This window comes from Sarcophilus harrisii, chromosome 1, assembly GCF_902635505.1.
Source record: "Sarcophilus harrisii chromosome 1, mSarHar1.11, whole genome shotgun sequence".
Classification (NCBI taxonomy): domain Eukaryota; kingdom Metazoa; phylum Chordata; class Mammalia; order Dasyuromorphia; family Dasyuridae; genus Sarcophilus; species Sarcophilus harrisii.
Window position 1 is genome coordinate 225,411,312 of NC_045426.1, and position 17,142 is coordinate 225,428,453.

Genomic DNA, 17,142 nt, shown 5'->3' on the forward strand with positions numbered 1-17,142 from the left:
AGGTATAGTCACTCTAAAAATGGGTGTGGGTACCCTCTCCTGCTTTCCTTTACCCAAATGTAGCAGTACTCTTTCCCTCATTTGGGTTTCCTGAAGCTTCTCCCCCAGAAAATCCTAAAGATTCTGATGCTCTCTCCCTCCTTACAGAGCTTGCTCACTTTTCATCTTTATCAAGATTTCACTTTTTCCTTATTAGGGTGAGTTGCAGTATCTTTAGTTCTTGAGTCACTGGGGATTTCTATCCTTACCTAGATGCATGTGTGTGTATGTATACTTGTATGAGGACAAACAGAGGAGGGGAGGAGAAAGAGACACACACAGAATATACAAAGAGAGACAGAAGCAGACAGAAACAGAGAAAGACAGAGAAACCGGCAGAGAGGTATATATTCCAAAGAGATTAAACAAAAAAAACAAACAAAAAAAAAAACAAGAAAAAAAAAAAAAGGAAAAAGGGAAAAGACTATATGTACAAAAACATTTATTCCAGCTCTTTTTATGATGACAAAAATTGGAAATTGAGAGAATGCCTGTCACTTGTGGAATGGCTAAAAAAAATGATTGTGCTATAAGAAATGACAAGCAGAGTGCTCTCAGAAAAATGTAGAAAGACTTAAATGAACTAATTCAAACTTAAGTGAGCAGAACCAGAAGAACACTGGATATAGTAATAGCAATATCATGTGATGATAAATAGCAGTTGACTTAGCTATTCTGATCAATGCAATGATCCAAGCAAATTCCAAAGGACTTAAATGTTTTCCATTTCTAGAGAGAGAATGGATGGAATCTGATGACAGAATGAAGAGATTTTTTTTCACTTTATTTTTCTTGCATTTATTCAACATAGCTATGTTTTTATAGGGATTGTTTATACCTAATTTCACATTTATAATTAATATCACATTTCATGACTTCTCAATGGGAGATGGAAGAGAAAGAATTTAAAATCATTTTTTTAAAAAAAAATGTTAAAAATAAGTAATAAATTTTTTAAAAATTGATTGCACATCTATTCCATGCCAGATACTGTGCTAACCTCTGGAAATACAAAAAGAAGCAAAAGAAAGTTCCTGTCCTGAAGGAGCTTACAACCAAATGGGGGGAAAAAAACCATGTAAACAGATATATACAAAGCAAGCTATAAACAGAATAAATAGGAAACAATTAGGAGAAGGAAGGCACTGGAATCAAGCAGTATGAAGGAAGTTTGTTTTTTTTTTAATAGAAAGTGAGGGTTTTAGCTGAATCTTGAAGAAAGACAGGAGGTCAGTAGTCAAGAGTGGAAAAGGGAGAGTGTTCCTGGCATGGGGAACAGCCAGAGAGAATGCAGGGAGCTGAGAGATGGGATATCTTGAACTAGGATGTCAATACCACTGGGTTGAAGGATATGTTGAGGAATAAGATATACAAAACCTGGAAAGGGGAGAACATAGATTATAAAAGGCTTTGAAAGACAGAGAAATTTGTATTTGCTCCTGGAAACAATAGGAACCCACTAGTCTATTGAGAAGGGGAATACCATGGTCATTTTTGTGTTCACTTTAGTGGTTGAATAAGAATGGATTAGAGTAAGATTAAGATAGGTAGTTCCACTAGCAATAGCTTAACAATAATCAAAGCTTGAAATGATGAGACCCTGAATTAGAGTGGTTGTGATGTCAGAGAAGAAAATGGTATAGTCAAAAGATCTTGCAAAGCCTTCTTTTCAGGCACAGGTTGAATTAAGTCTACTCTCTGAAATTTCTTCCAACTCAATCAATCAAAAGAGCATTTATTAAGATCTTACTAAGTGTCAGATTCTATGTTATATGTTAGAGACACAAATACAAGCATGAAACAGTCCCTGTTCCAAAGGGACTCTAATAGGGGAATGCAATATGTGAGTGAATGGTATAGTTTTAGTCTGAAGACTCACATAAATGTGCCATTATCATAAAAAATTTCATATTACTTTAAAAAGTATACTTTGGAACTCAGAATTAGTCAGTCAAAAAATACTTATTAAGGGTTGACTGTGCACCAGTCAGAACTTAATTTTGGATCTTATTAATATTAATTTCTTTAATATCAACTTGTCTTATGATTTTTTTTCAAGTCCTCTATTAATCTTGGTTTTTTAACTACAAAAATAGATAAAATTACTTCCACACCGAGTTGTTTTAAGGAAAACACTGTTTAAACCTTTAAAAACTAAATAAATACCTGCTATCATCATTAAGACTTAATTTTCAATTACCTTCATGTCTCTCAATTCCACTGCCAAATAATTAATGACCATTTAAGTTCATTAAAGAAACTTGATATTTTAAGGAAGGTAAGAACAGGGGGAGATAGCCTCAGGACACTGGCTCCCAAAAAAAATGATAGAGGAGTTGATGTTGATTTTTGTACTTACTTAGTGACCTAAACAGCTCAGTTTACCAATGTAGTCCTCAGTTTCTTCATGTGTAAAAGATGGAATTTTGAACAAATGGTATCTGAGGTCCCTTCCTGGTCTAGATCTTTTGTAAGATTCCTTTTATAAGACAAAAATGGCTGGTTTTTGTTTTTGTTTTTTGTTTTCTGCTGAAGCAATTGAGGTTAAGTGATTTGGCCAGGATCACACAGCTAAAATGTGTTAAGTGTCTGAGGTCAAATTTGAACCCAGGAACACCTGATGAAAATGACCTTTTATGTATTTACTTGTAAAAGTATTGTATTTCTTAAAAATCTACTTTACAAAGACGCCATGCTAGGTCCTTTATATCTTTGGAGTACATTTTTATATATGCATAATGCCTTGTCCATTTTAGGCACTTAATAAATGTTTGACTTGTTTAAAAAAATAACCATAAAAAGTGTAATATTACCACAGACAAATAATTGTGGTTTATATATACATTTTCTAAAGTATGAATTCTCAACAACTGTATATGTTGTATTAATCTTATGACTGGTTACCTATTAATAATAGTAAAAGTACATATCCAAAGTTTAATATATGTACCTCTTTCTTTTAGATCTTCAATGTAGGCTTTCATAAACTCCTTTTCAAAATGCTGAAGATCTTGCTCACTTCCTGTCATTTCTTCACTGTCTTGATAGTTGGTTTTGCCAATTGGGTTATCCATAAGGCTTACAAATCTATTATAAAAGATATAAAAAAATACTCATTCTTCCACATGACTTCATTTTTTTTTCTTTCAAGTAAATCTACTTGATATGATCTTTTCCTATTAATGCTCACTTGAAAACAGCTTCCTAGAATTTGGGGTCTGGTAGTTAGTTACCAGGACTCTCCTTTCCTTCTTGCTTCTTCACTTTTTGTTTTTTTCTGCTTTTCTCTCTTCCCTCACAGCTAAATCCCATGCTCTAAAAGTCCTCATCCTCCCTTCCCACCCCAATCTTGCTTTTGCTTCTAATCATATTCCAGTACTATCTGAGAACAAGAGTCTAGAGACAGAGCTGTTGGTGAAGAGGGAAAGGGAAGGAAGAAGGAAGAAGTAAATACTTTTCAGCCATTCTCTCCTTTTCTTATTGATATTCTCTCATTCCCAGTACTGTCCTGGTCTGCAAAACCCCAACCTCACCCCATCATCATGTTTCTCACTGTAATACCCATACCCCAGTAATAAAATGTTTTAATTTGGAATTTCCTCTGAAATAGAGGAAGAAGAGGAGAAAACAAAGGCAATAGAGAAGAGAAAAGAAAAGCTAAGAAAACTATAAGATAGCTCTTAAACCTTTAGTGGATTTCTCCAATTAAGTATTCTAATTTCCCCTTGAATATAAAATATTATTGAGCTTAGAGAAGTAATACTCCTGTTAAATTTAAAAGAAAGGATAAGAAGATTAGTACAAAGTAAAGTTTATATTGAAATGATTCAGAGGTGAATATGTGCCCAGGCACCCCAGAGTTTTTCTAATATCATCATTATGTGGAAATATTTAAATACTTAAAGATATGATATAGGAAAACTTCATTTAATCAGCACCTCTGATTAATCATCTATTTTATTTTACCTTTTTTTTAAACAAATAAGGAAAAAAACCTGCAGTGATTTAAATTTTTTAATTGTGACAGAGCCACTTATCCTTATCTCCTTTACAACAATACAACACAATAATACAATAATAAAACAAAGGAATTGATCTTAATAATTAGAACCCCAAAGACTTTCAAAATCTTTGATTCATATATTCAAAAGTATAAATATACTATGCTTATTAAACAAGAAGGTAGATTTTGAAAAACAACAAGATTTGAATAAAAGGGACTTTTGGGTAACAGGTAATCAAAGTATTCAATTATTCAGATTTCATTTCCCAAGAGCAATTTGATGAATTGAAATTTTATGGTATTTTGCATTTTGATGTCTCCCTAACATTCATATATCTTAGAGTACTATAACAAATTATCAAAAAACCTGCAGGAAATAAAATCTTATTCTCATCTTATTGGTACGTGAAATGACCAACCAAATGTTCAAGTATTTTTACAAAGGGATATACGTAAGTAAAGCAAAGAAAGATTGTATTTCACCCTTCCCATATTCCTTCCTTGATCATCATTTTTAAAAATTTTCAGCCTAAATTCATTTGTAGATTGATTTTTTTTCTTTTCTCTACTTACTTTAAAGTGCTTGACTCACAAATAGCTGTTGGAATCTCCACCAAACCTTCCCCACTGACTACTAATAAAGTGAGCTTTGTTAAGTTGAGTAAAGATTGAGGGAGGTAGGTCAATTTGTTTTTATGTAAGAGAAAAGTCTGCAGTTCTTCCAGTCTAAGAAGAAAGAAAAGATAATATCAGTAAACAAAACATGAGTATAAACCTGTTTTAATATCATATGTCAACTCATTTCAGTAGAAAAATACCATGGTGACTGGGATTTTATGTAGACATGTATGATTCTTGAATAAAAAGCTGAATCTAACAATCCATCACCTCCAATAAAGGTGATTATCTTTTATTTCAATCAATCAATCAACAAGCATTTATTAAAGGACATACTATGTACTAGACACTGGAAATAAAACAAAAAAATGAAACATTGTATGATCTCAGGGAGCTTACACTCTATTGGGGGATATAACCAATAGAAAGGATTATGCTGATAAACATTTCTTCATCAGCAGCACATAAATATAATAATGTTGAAAAAGCACGTTTCTTCCATAAGTACCCTATTGCAAAGCTTCACTTTGGAGTTGGAAATGTAGCATAACAATAGATAGAGAACCAGTATCAAAGTTAAGATGAATTGGGTTCAAGCCTTGCCTCTGACACATATTGGCTGTATGACCCTGAGGAAGTTGTTTAACTTCTCAATGTTCCAGTAACTTGTAGACAAGGCATCACCCTGGCCCTAGAAAAAGGAATTTATCTGACTTTGTCTATATTTGTTTTTTACCAAATAGTTCCCTACAACAGTGAAATCACAAGCCCTGTCCATATTCCATTTTTTAGATAAGGAAAGTAAGGCTCAAAAAAGCTGATTTTCCATGGTCTTTTAGCTAAGAAGACCTGATTAATTGAGAGTGAATGTAAATAGCACTCATTTCTGTTCTAGCCGGGAACCCTAAGGGTCTCCCCCTCCTAGACTTATTTATTTATTCATTCATTTTATTTAATCATTTATTTATTTGTTTGTTTAGATTTTTTTTTTGACTGGGTGAAAGAGAAATTTCTTTGCTTCAAATGCTATCTATACTTAATCTCTGAATAGGAATGGCCTTAATTCAATTGAGACCTGATGAAGACCTTAGCTTAAAAAGGTCAGAGTTTCCCCTTTGCATCCAAAGTCATTTGTAGTCTTCTTGATATATCTGGCCACTGGACTGAGATAGATCTGGAGAGGAAAATGAGGCAGGTGATCTTGCATAGTCCTCCCTCACTTAAATCCAATTCACTCACATATTATAGAATCACCTCCCTAATGTCATGAACCTATTCAAGACCAAAGGACAAAGAGCAAGAAAAACAACAATCAGAGTTGAGATTTTTAACCACAATCTCTGATCTCTGAGTTCAACACTCTTTTCTCTATAAAACACAGGAAAGAATGATTTAAATTCTTAGGAAAAGTTCTTTTAAATCAAAGGATCTCAGTTCAAATCTTGCCTTTGATGCTTATGCATACTATCTTCATGACCTTGGGTAGACCTTCATCTCTAAGACTAGAAAAGTCTTAGAATTGGCCTTGAATTTATATTGAGAGACATTGTGAAAAATTATTTATACTTAAATAAAAGAATTTGTGAGTAATAAGAATTAGATGTAAACCCACTATATTTGGTATTTTGAAGTGTTGAAATATTTACTTTCTCCATAATTTTCCCATCTATATTTGAAGAATGACTTTGAAATTAATGAGAGACTTGTATAGGGAAGAGGAAATAAACAACGTGAGTGTTTCATTGCAGATATGTTGATGTAGCATCACTAGATCTCACATTAGCTTAATATAATTCCTTGCACATAGTAGCCATTTGATAAGTGCTTGTTAAATTAAATTGAATACAGAAAGGTAATGGTACAATGAGGTGCCAATTAAAGATTTAAGTGAGTTAAATAGTACTTGAAGCAAAGAATCCATAAAGTGATTGTTAATCACTAACATTAAATGACATTTCACAGCATAGGCTTTAAATTATACAAAGCCATTCCTTAAAAGAAGTTTATGGGGTAAGAAGTACAAATATTATGTCCATTTTACAAATGGAAAAACCAGTTCAGAAAGTGAAATAACTTTCCTAATGACACATGCTTAATGAGTATCAGAGTTAGCGCCAGTCAAATGAAACTTCAACCCATGTCTAATGGAATCAAAAATAACATTTCCCCAAGATAGTGCAGGCCTGAAGTCAGGAAAAACTCATTTTCTTGAGTTCAAATCTGTCCTAAGACACTTATTAACCATGGGACCTTTGGCAAGTCATTTATCCCTGTTTGCCTCAGTTTCCTTATCTGTAAAATGAGCTAGAGAAAGAAATGTCCAAACTACTCTAGTATCAATGCCAAAAAACTCCAAAGAGATTTATGAAGAGTGACATGACTGAAAAACAAAAATTATTTCCACTACCTCATGTAGCAAAAGCCTTTTCAGAAACCAAAAGAATGCTTAAAATTAACTTATTTTTAAAATAATTTGTTACATGTTTTCTCCAAGGTAATATCTAGTTATACTTTTTAGGAAAAATCAAATATTTTACTTTGTAATGTAAATAGCTACCTGTCTATATCTTGTGGAAGATCATTTAGGTGATTGCTGCTGATGTCCAACCACTGTAGATTTGACATCCGGAGAACACATATAGGAATACTGGACAACTTATTTGCTGAAACATCTACAAATGTAACTTGTTTCAAATTACTTAGCTAGAAAGAAAAAAAAAACATTTAAATTACATCTTAGAGAAGTTTGTTTTTTGTTTTTTGTTTTTTTTTTTTTTTTAATCTACGAATGTGTTTGTGTTTGAAGGATTTTGTTTGTTTTGTTTTGTTTGCCACTCTGGAAATGGGGGGGGGGGGTGGAGGTGGATTTCCATAGAAAGGGAAGAAGTGCTTTGTGTGACAAACAGCTACAATGATTTATCTACTGTTTGTCACACACAACACATCTCATCCCACACGCCACCCTCCACCATGTCTTTGCATTGACTATTCCTTATGCCTGAAATAGTCTTTCTCCTCACTTCTGCCCATTAATTTCCATGGCTGCCTTCATCACTCAATTGAAATCTCACCTTCTGAAATGTGAGTGCCTTACTGTCTCAAAGGACCTTCCATCTGTTCTTATGCACCTAGTCATTTATATGTTGGCCCCCAATTAAACTGTGAGCTAGTTAAAAGGTAGGAACTAGTTTTGTTTTGTTTTGTTTTTTGCCTTTTGTATATCTCTAGAATAGCAGAATGCTTATCACTGAGTAAGCACTTAATCAGTGCATGTTGATTGTTGATTGAATAAATGGTCCTTACCCTCAAGGAGCTTATTTTGTCAAGAAGATACTAGACCAAAAAAATAAAAATTTAATGCAAAAGGATATGAAAAGTTCAGAAGAATTAGTATAAGAATTATAGGTAAAGATACTATATTTTCTTTATGCGGCTGTACATAAAGAAAAACTGTATGAGGGAGCTCATTTTGGAGTCTGGATTTGAACATAAATTCAACAAGCATAGATTGTGTTGGAAGGGCATGCTAAGAAAAAAAGGATGACACGGGTTTCAGTTTGTTCAGGGAATGGTTAGTAGTTTTATTTGACTGGAGCATGGGATATGCAAAGGGGAGTAACTTCAATCAGTCAATTAGTTGTATGCCTGTGAAACTTGAACAATACTCCAGTGCCATGCCAAGAAACTGAACTGCTTCTTTTTGCATTGTCTTAGGAAGATTCTGAAGATCACCAGGCAAAATAAGACACTGTCTTTCTCCAACTAAACCTCTAAGCATTCAAACTCTACTGCAGGGAGTGCAGTTCAGATGAACTGGGCATATTCTTTGAGTGTCAAACTATTTTATGGAGACCTCACACAACACAGGTGCACATTTGGTGATCAGATGGACTGATACAAGGACATTTATATCAGTCTCTATGAAGAACTTTGGAATTGATTGACATGAGGGAAGCTGGCAATGGATCAATAGCATGCTTGCATCAAAGAAGGCACTATGCTCTGTAAGAGAATCAGAATGATAGCAGATCAAAAGAAACAAGAGATGTGCAAATTTAGAGACATCTCCACTTTGGATTTTGGTATGGACTATTTGTTCTTGACCTATGGTAAAGCATTCTGCACTTTTATTAGTCTGATCAGACAGCTGAATAAAGTATACCTTGTCTCCAACATAGTGATGTCATTTTGAGTCTTTTTGAGAACAAAGGAAAACAACCCACCAACCAAGCATTTATTAAATGCTTACTGTCTTCTAGACACATAACAATAAAGAAAGGCAAAACCCAATCCTTGCTTTAAAGGAGCTCACAGCACATGCAAACTATGTAAAAACAACATACATACATTCATACATATATGCATAGTTTTCACATGTAGAGTTATAGTTATAATTGTAATTACATAAAGATTAAAATACAGATATATTGTTTGCATATATGTAATTTATATTTAAAATTATAATTATATAGATTAAAGATATAGTGTATGTATTTATTTGTGTATGTACATACATATATACATGTATGCATATATATGCATATAGGTATATGTGTATCTTTGAGAGGACCTTGGGCTTCTAATTGTAAGGATACATACATACATACATGTATACACAGTTGGTAATAATGGCAATGGTGAAAAAGAAAACCCCTATTTGGGCTTTTCTTGGTTAAATTGATTTGCCATTTCCTTCTATAGTTCATTTTACATATGAACAAACTGAGACAAACATGGCTAATGACTCCCTGGCTCCCACAATTAGTGTCTAAGACTAGATTTGAATTCAGGTTTTCCTGGGTCCACACTCAGCAGTCTATATCCACTGTCCCATTTAGCTGCTCATATGTTTGATAAAATAAAGATAATTAAAAGGGGGAGATACTAGAGTTAAGATAGATCAGGAAACATTCTAATAGAAGGTAGAAATTAAACTGAGATTTGAAGGAAGACAGAAAAGCCAGGAGGTGAAGATGAGGAGGAAGCCTCCTGTGAAGATGCCTGGGAGTCAGGAGATGGAGCAGCAATGAAAACATTGTCCCTCAAAGAATCAAGACTAGAAAAGTAAGAAGGGCATAGATTGTAAAGGGTTTTGAATGACAATCAGAGGATTTTATATTTGATACTGGAGAGGATGGGGAGCCCCTAGAGTTTATTGAATAGGGGAGGGGGGTGACATGGTTGCATCTGTGCTTTAGGGAAATTAATTTTATAGTTGAATAGAGACTGGACTGGAGGGGAAACAAATGAGACAGGTAGACCAACCAAAAGTCTTTTGCAACAGTCATGAGGGTTTGTACTAAGCTAGTGACACTGTCAAAAGAGAGAAAGTATAATATAAGAGATTTGCTAAAGATATAAATCAATAATACTTGACATCATATTGGACACAGAGTGGGAAATGGCAGTGAGAATGAAGAGTCAAGGAATAAGAAAGTAATCTATTTTGAGTCAACTGAATTATATGACAATTGAATTTCAAAAAGACCTCTAAGAGTTTCCTAAGCTTAATAGTAATAACTGACATTTGTATGGAATTTTTACAGATCACAAAGCCCTTTACATGTATCATCTCATTTTTATTTGCACAGCAACTCTGCTAGATAAGTATTATAGGTATTTATCATATGGATTTTTATATGCTCTCTGTTCGTACTTTTCTGAGTGCAGAAACATTGAAATGATAGTGAAAGAAAATATTTTTGACCTCATATATAGCTTTGTTTGTGAAAGACAAAGTAAGAGACTATCATGAAAAAAAGATAGCTCCACAATTTGATGGAGTGTGCAAATTTGATAGTTATTTTTGAACTCAAGATTTTAATGGCTAACTGTTATTGACTTGGATGGGAAATTTATGAATAAAATCTGTGCTGTTCTTGAGAATAAATCTTTACAAAATCTCTTTAAAGAGCCATTTAAACCTTCAAGCCTTCACCATTTTTTATAAATGCCTATGGCAATAGGCATTACATGAATAACTAATAGAATAGTTTGACCCAAACACATAAATATAATATTAATGTAGAGTAATACCTTTCATCTGAATACATTTTAAATGCATTAAGTATATTTTAAAGCTATCTGTTTTATAGAAAGCCATACTATCAAGTCAAAAAAGATATTAAACAATAACACCTCAGACTAAATACTTGATACTAAATGCATCGTTCATAAAATAAAAACAGTTAAGTGTTGAAAGGGCTTTTTTTATTGAGTAGCAAAAACTCTATCAGCCAGTAATTACTTTCTAAAGGGGAAACTGAGGTCTCTAGGATGAAGGGCATGATTATTATAAACTTTTCTGTATCTTTACAAACAATCATTTTGAAAAGAATTGTACTTGAATTCAGTATTGAAAAAACAGTTCCTTATTAACTGATTCTGTTAGGTTTTTTCTAAGTTGTTTTCAAAATAATTGATGCTTTGATTATATTTCTTTAATTCTCTATTGAGTGCAGTGCTATTTACACCAGCAGGCATCCATTTCTAGCATCAAGATCTCCTTGAGAACTCTGCAAAGTCAAGAAAGTGCAGGTGTGCTTTGTGTGTGTGTGTGTGTGTATGTGTGTATTTGTGTGTATGTGTAGTGTACACATGATATATGTGTATATATATATATATATATATATATATATATATATATAAGTACACATAGCCATAGTGTAGATGACAAACAAACAAACAAAAATATTTCTAAGAAAAAATGGACACTGAAGACACTCTAAAATATTGTTTAATTTTAAAACTACATTTTGGTCAATGTTTACCATAAGGAAAAAGAATGTTATTTATTAAGCACTTATGTGCCAAGCACTATACTGGGTATACATAAGCAAAAATAGTCCTTGCCCACAAGGAACATACACATTAATAGTAGAAATGTTAACTCCATATAGCATTTCTATACTATAATGTTTTTTTGATCTCATCAATATTAGTATTGTCTCAATTAGTAAAGATCACAACATAATTAGGCTCTGTCCTATTTCCTGTCCTTTCCTATTCTGTCCTAGGCTTTCTCCTCTCTTCTGGGAGTTCTCATTAGCTCCCACTGTTTCAATTATTATTTCTGTATAGATGATACTCTAATTCAATTGTCTAGTCCTAACTTCTTTTCCAACCTTTAATTTTGTATTACCAAGACTTTTTTTCCGTTTTAAACTGGATGACTTGTAGACATCTTAAACCCAACATGTGTCAAACTAAATTCGTTTTCTTCCCCAAAAAACTGTTACCAGTTCCAAACTTTCTTATTACTGTCAAGGACCCCATCCCAATTTTCTAGAATCATAAACTAGAATGTCATTCAATCTCTTGATCCCTCACTCTCCAAATTCCAAGTTCAGTTGTTTCAATATTCTTATCATTTCTTGTCTATTCTCTCTTTCTTCTGCAACTGTCCTGATGCAGAGCCTCATCACCTCACACCTAGACTACTGCAATAGCCTGGTGCTTGCTCTCTCTACCTCAAATCTCTTCACTCTGCAATCCATCTTCCATTCACTTGTCAAGGTTATGTTTCTGATGTTCAGGGTCCAGACATATATCACACACACACACACACACACACACACACACACACACACTATGGCTTCCTGCATGAGATACCTATGGTTGATTTTTAAAATCCTTCATAATCTGGGCACTTTTTTCCCAATATTTTTATCCCTTATTTCCTTCCAGGTACACTATAATCCAATGATGTTGGCTTCCTTGCTTTTCCTTTGCATATAATATTATATTAATTTAAGATTGGTATTTTAAATGTGAGTTCCTTGTTCAATGACCAATGAATAGGCATAATGGAGGATGAATTAAAGCATCTAAATCTTGATACCCTTGCTATAGATGAAGTTAATAGACAAGAAGAAATTAGAGATAAATGAAAGAATGGCTCACAGATTCCCTCTTAGAAATGAAAATAATGAAATTGGCAAGGTTGATTTTATCATATATCTGAAGGTATCACAAAGAATCATTTCATGGGATGCCCGATCACTTCATATTACAGTGATCATAACAAGCATTTTCTAAAAAGATTACCGTGAAGACAAAGCTTATATAATATCATATGATATAACACAGAGGTGTAAAACTCAAGACCTACCTGCCATAAGCAGCCACAAAACTTGAGTGTGGTCCCAGCAAAATTAATATGTAATTGGAAAATATTAGCAAAATAAATAAAAATATAATATAACATAGATAAAGTTATTATGTGATTTTCTAGGGAAATATGAAGCCCATGGGGGTTTGTTTCTATTTGAATAGTGAATAAAGAAGTAGAGAACATTTATAAATGCCTTGGCAACATTTCTAAAATTAAATCGATATATAATTTATTAGTGTGCAATTTCAAAGCAAAGTCAAGCATAAAAGAAGATGAAATAAAATGAATTGGAAAACAAGGTTCAGAAATTATATGAGAGGTTAAAAGTTTATAGTCTATAGAGAAGAGTCCTATGAGATATGAGAAAGGTTAAAGATTCATGAGCTATATTTTGCTGTTTATATAATATGAATAATTTATTTGAGAAGAAAGTTGGTATGCTTTGGACATGACAAGCACAAAATATCATTTTTAAAAAAGGAAATTGATCATGTTTTTACCAATAGAAAATAACTGATTACCAATGTAAAATCATTTCTGAATCATCTGTATGCAAATGATTAACTTTTTAAGACAAGAATCAAATCAATAATTTAGAAGAAAAAATTAAAGAATTAGAGATATTGCACAACTGAGGCAATTCCAAGCTTACCCATATGAAGAAGTTCCAGATAGTTTTTTAATGTCGTATGTCTTTTTTTCTTTTTAAAATAAGAATATCTTTTTATTTTTCAAAATACATGCAAAGACAGTTTTCAACATTGTAAAATCTTGTATTCCAATTTTTTTTCTCCCTCTCTCCTCATCTCTCCCCTTCCCTAGACAGCAAGTAACACAATATAGATTAAATGGACAATTCTTCTAAATATATTTCCAATTTATCATGCTGCACCAAAAAAAAAAAAAAAATTAGATCAAAAAGGGAAAAAATGAGAAAAAAAAACAAGCAAGCGAACAATCAACAATAAAAACAAAGGTAAAAATATTATGTTGTGATCCACATTCAGTCCCCATAATCATCTATCTAGATGTGGATGGTTCTCTCCATCACAAGACTATTGGAATTACCAACTGAATCACTTTATTGTTGAAAAGAGCTAAATCATCACAGCCCATCAGATAATCTTGTTGTTGCTATGTGTAATATTCCCTTGGTTCTACTCGCTTCACTTAGCATTGGTTCATGTAAGTCTCTCCATGCATTTCTGGTCAGCCTGCTGATCATTTTTTATAGAACAATAATATTCCATTACATTCATATACTATATGAATTCAGCCTTTCTCCAACTGATAAGCATCCACTCAGTTTCCAGTTCCTTGCTTTTACAAACATTTTTACACATGTGGGTCCTTTTCCCTTTTTTATGATCTCTTTGGGATACAGACCCCATAGAAACACTGCTGGATCAAAGGATATGCACAGTTTTATATCCCTTTGAACATAGTTCCAAATTGCTTTCCAGAATGGTTGCATCTGTCCACAGTTCCACCAACAATGTATTAGTGTCCCAATTTTCCCACATCCCCTCCAACATTTATCATTATCTTTTCTTGTCATCTTAGCCAATTTGAGAGGTATGAAGTGGTACCTCAGAGTTGTCTTAATTTTCATTTCTCTCAATAATGATTTTCATGTAACTAGAAGTGGCTTTAATTTCTTCATATGAATATCATCTGTTAATATCCTTTGATCATAAAATTTAATGTTTTAAAAGAACAGATTTTGACACAAAACTATCACTCGTGTTAAGGAAGCTTAATCTCTGCATGTAAATTGCCCAGGACAACAATAAAACCTATACTAACCTATACTATCCATCTATAACCAAAAAAACTTGCTTTTTGCCAGATGAAGAAAAATTCCAGCCAGGAACAGTCTGAGATGATAATGTAAAATCCTCCAAGAATGAGGATGATCGGAGGTTAAGAACAGTAACAACTCATTAAAAAAAAGCATTGGAAGCTAAAATAGATTTAAATAAAGCTTTGCCAGAAACCTAGTCTATTATTTCTAAAGGTATTTATGAATAAAACTAGAATGTGAACAACACAACAAGAAATAGAGAAGGAAATAAGATATTAAATTATTCTCTAATCCTGCATCTGAATTTAACTTTATGGTGGGATAACCATGAAAATAAAAATGTTCTCAGGAGTCCACTGGTTATTGAGGCCAGGAACAAGGGTATAGACGATGGGACAAGTAGAATAGTTAACAAAAATTCCTGGAGAGGAGAAAAAAAACTGTGACTGAAGAGGAAAGCTCAGGCTGCCTCCATTTTTAAGTCCATGAAGAATAAAATACACATATATGGGCTTCTCTGCTCTCTCATTAAAAGACTGAAAAATGTACATTTCACTAGCACAACTGTGGCTGCCTCCAGTTAACAATGAAATGATTGTGACTGGTAAGGACTAAATGTAGTGGACCAGTTTGGGTAAGATAACTCCTGATCCTCTTAAAAACAAATTCTTCCTCTCATGGCTCTGACTCAGGGAGAAAATAGCTGAAACTGATTTTCCCATTTCTCTGCAGTTTTTGTTTCATTTCTCTATGAGCATAAAGAGTTAACAGAAAAGCTCAATTCTCTAAGGCAGCTGGCTGAGCCCAGTCAGCATACATCCACAGCAGTTATCCTTCCCCACTGTGATATCTGTTCATTCCCTTGCCACTGTTTATCTTAGTATTCTATAAAATTTATTAATGTTCAATAACTTTAATGTGTTGTTATTTGAGCAATAGAAAATGAGTGCCAATGCTATCTGGAATAATATGGTAAATTAATCCAGCATCAAATATAAAATCTTCCCTCTGGATTTAAAAACCCTACATAATCTGGTTTTTTTTTCTAATCTTCTTACACCTTAGACCCCTTAATACATATTTAGCTACTTTACTGTTCTTCACATAAGATACTCCATCCATCTCTCAACTCTAATCATTTGATTGTTCTGCATGGCAGGAATTCTGTCCTTCCTTATCCCTCCTTCTGACCACCCTGACTTCTTCCATGTCTCAGCAAAAATGTAACCTCCTGTAAGAAGTTTTTCCTCATTCCTCATTGAAGATTATCTTCAATTCATCTTGCTTCTATCTTGTTTATACATAGTTGCTTCCATATGCTTTCCTCCATTTGATTATTAATTCTGTAAATGTGTGGATTGCCTTTTCTTTTTCTTTTCTCATACTTTGGTGTTTAGCATAGTGTCTGGCTCATAGTAGGAATTTAATAAATAATTGTGTATTTGACTTAACTGTGAAGACTGTCACCTTAGTAGGAAAGCTACTGAACAACTTTCCTACCAAAATCCCAGAAGGTACTGTCTTTAAAAACTCTGTAAGTTAGCCTAAGATGGTAAATAAGAGAAATAAAATGTGAGAGAAAAAGACAAACAGAAGGAAAGAGACAGAGAGACATTTTTGAGTCAATCCAATATGTTGCTTGAGAAAATAGAAATGGAACTAATTCATATGTGCAAAAACATGCAAAAACATTCATATTTAAGTGTGTATTCATGTGTATACATATACATGTATATACCCAAACACATAGATGTGTATATATGCAAAGTAACTATCATCTCTATTTCAAGTTTAACTCATTTGGACATGTTTTGTTGAGAGATATATAGACAGATAGGTAACATATTCTAAAAATTGGGGCATATAAAAATAAAATATTATTTTATCTCTGGTTTAACTAATAAGAATAAGAGTTTATTTTCAGGGCATATAGAGGCACCTAAATTTTTTAAAATAGGATCATTTGTGAAAATTAATCTAATTGACTAATTTTAAGTACCTAGCACAGTGCCTTGAACATAAGTTCTCAGACAATTTAGTGAGAGGATTGGAATTGGATCTTGAGTAACTTAAGCTGTCTAAGTTCTATCTCAAGAGTACTGATTACTTGACTATTATCCATGTTTTACACCTTTTACAAAGTTCTTCTAACAAGATCCTTGAAAAGTTTCCATTTTGAGACACAGCAAGGCTGGGTTAGGGTGCTTAAAGAGACATGGGGCAACCTTCCTATCAGCCTTGTGGCCCCAGCTCAAATGACTTGGGAGTTTTCCTGAGATCATGCAGGTTTTGAGAGCTGGTGAACTCTAGGTAGAAATATTGAGTGAAAGAAATTCGATTACAGACTACAACACTATTAAATTTCAGAAGTCATTTAGGACATGTCACTTTAAAATCAGCCATCTTCACCTTGTGTGCCACTTCAATGCAACATCAAAGTAGAGAAACATTCTAAAGAGGAATCATAAAGTTAAGAGATGTCCTTAGAACTTGTTCATTACCTACCAGGAATATTGCAGTGGCTTAGCAGTAGCTTTCTCTGACACCAGTTTTACTTCTCTCAAA

The 17,142-nt window shown here is 33.2% G+C and overlaps 1 protein-coding gene across 2 annotated transcripts in view; it reads right to left on the minus strand.

Moving 5' to 3' along the window:
- The window catches only part of LRRC2 (leucine rich repeat containing 2), a 182,406-nt gene that overhangs the window by 12,555 nt on the left and 152,709 nt on the right, over positions 1–17,142 (minus strand). For both annotated transcript variants that reach the window (XM_031937676.1, XM_031937683.1), the window contains 3 exons: positions 7,218–7,363; positions 4,616–4,768; positions 2,990–3,126 (listed from right to left, as the gene is read on the minus strand). In XM_031937676.1, the coding sequence (XP_031793536.1) occupies positions 2,990–3,126; positions 4,616–4,768; positions 7,218–7,363 (436 nt within the window). The remainder of the gene's footprint in view (positions 1–2,989; positions 3,127–4,615; positions 4,769–7,217; positions 7,364–17,142) is intronic.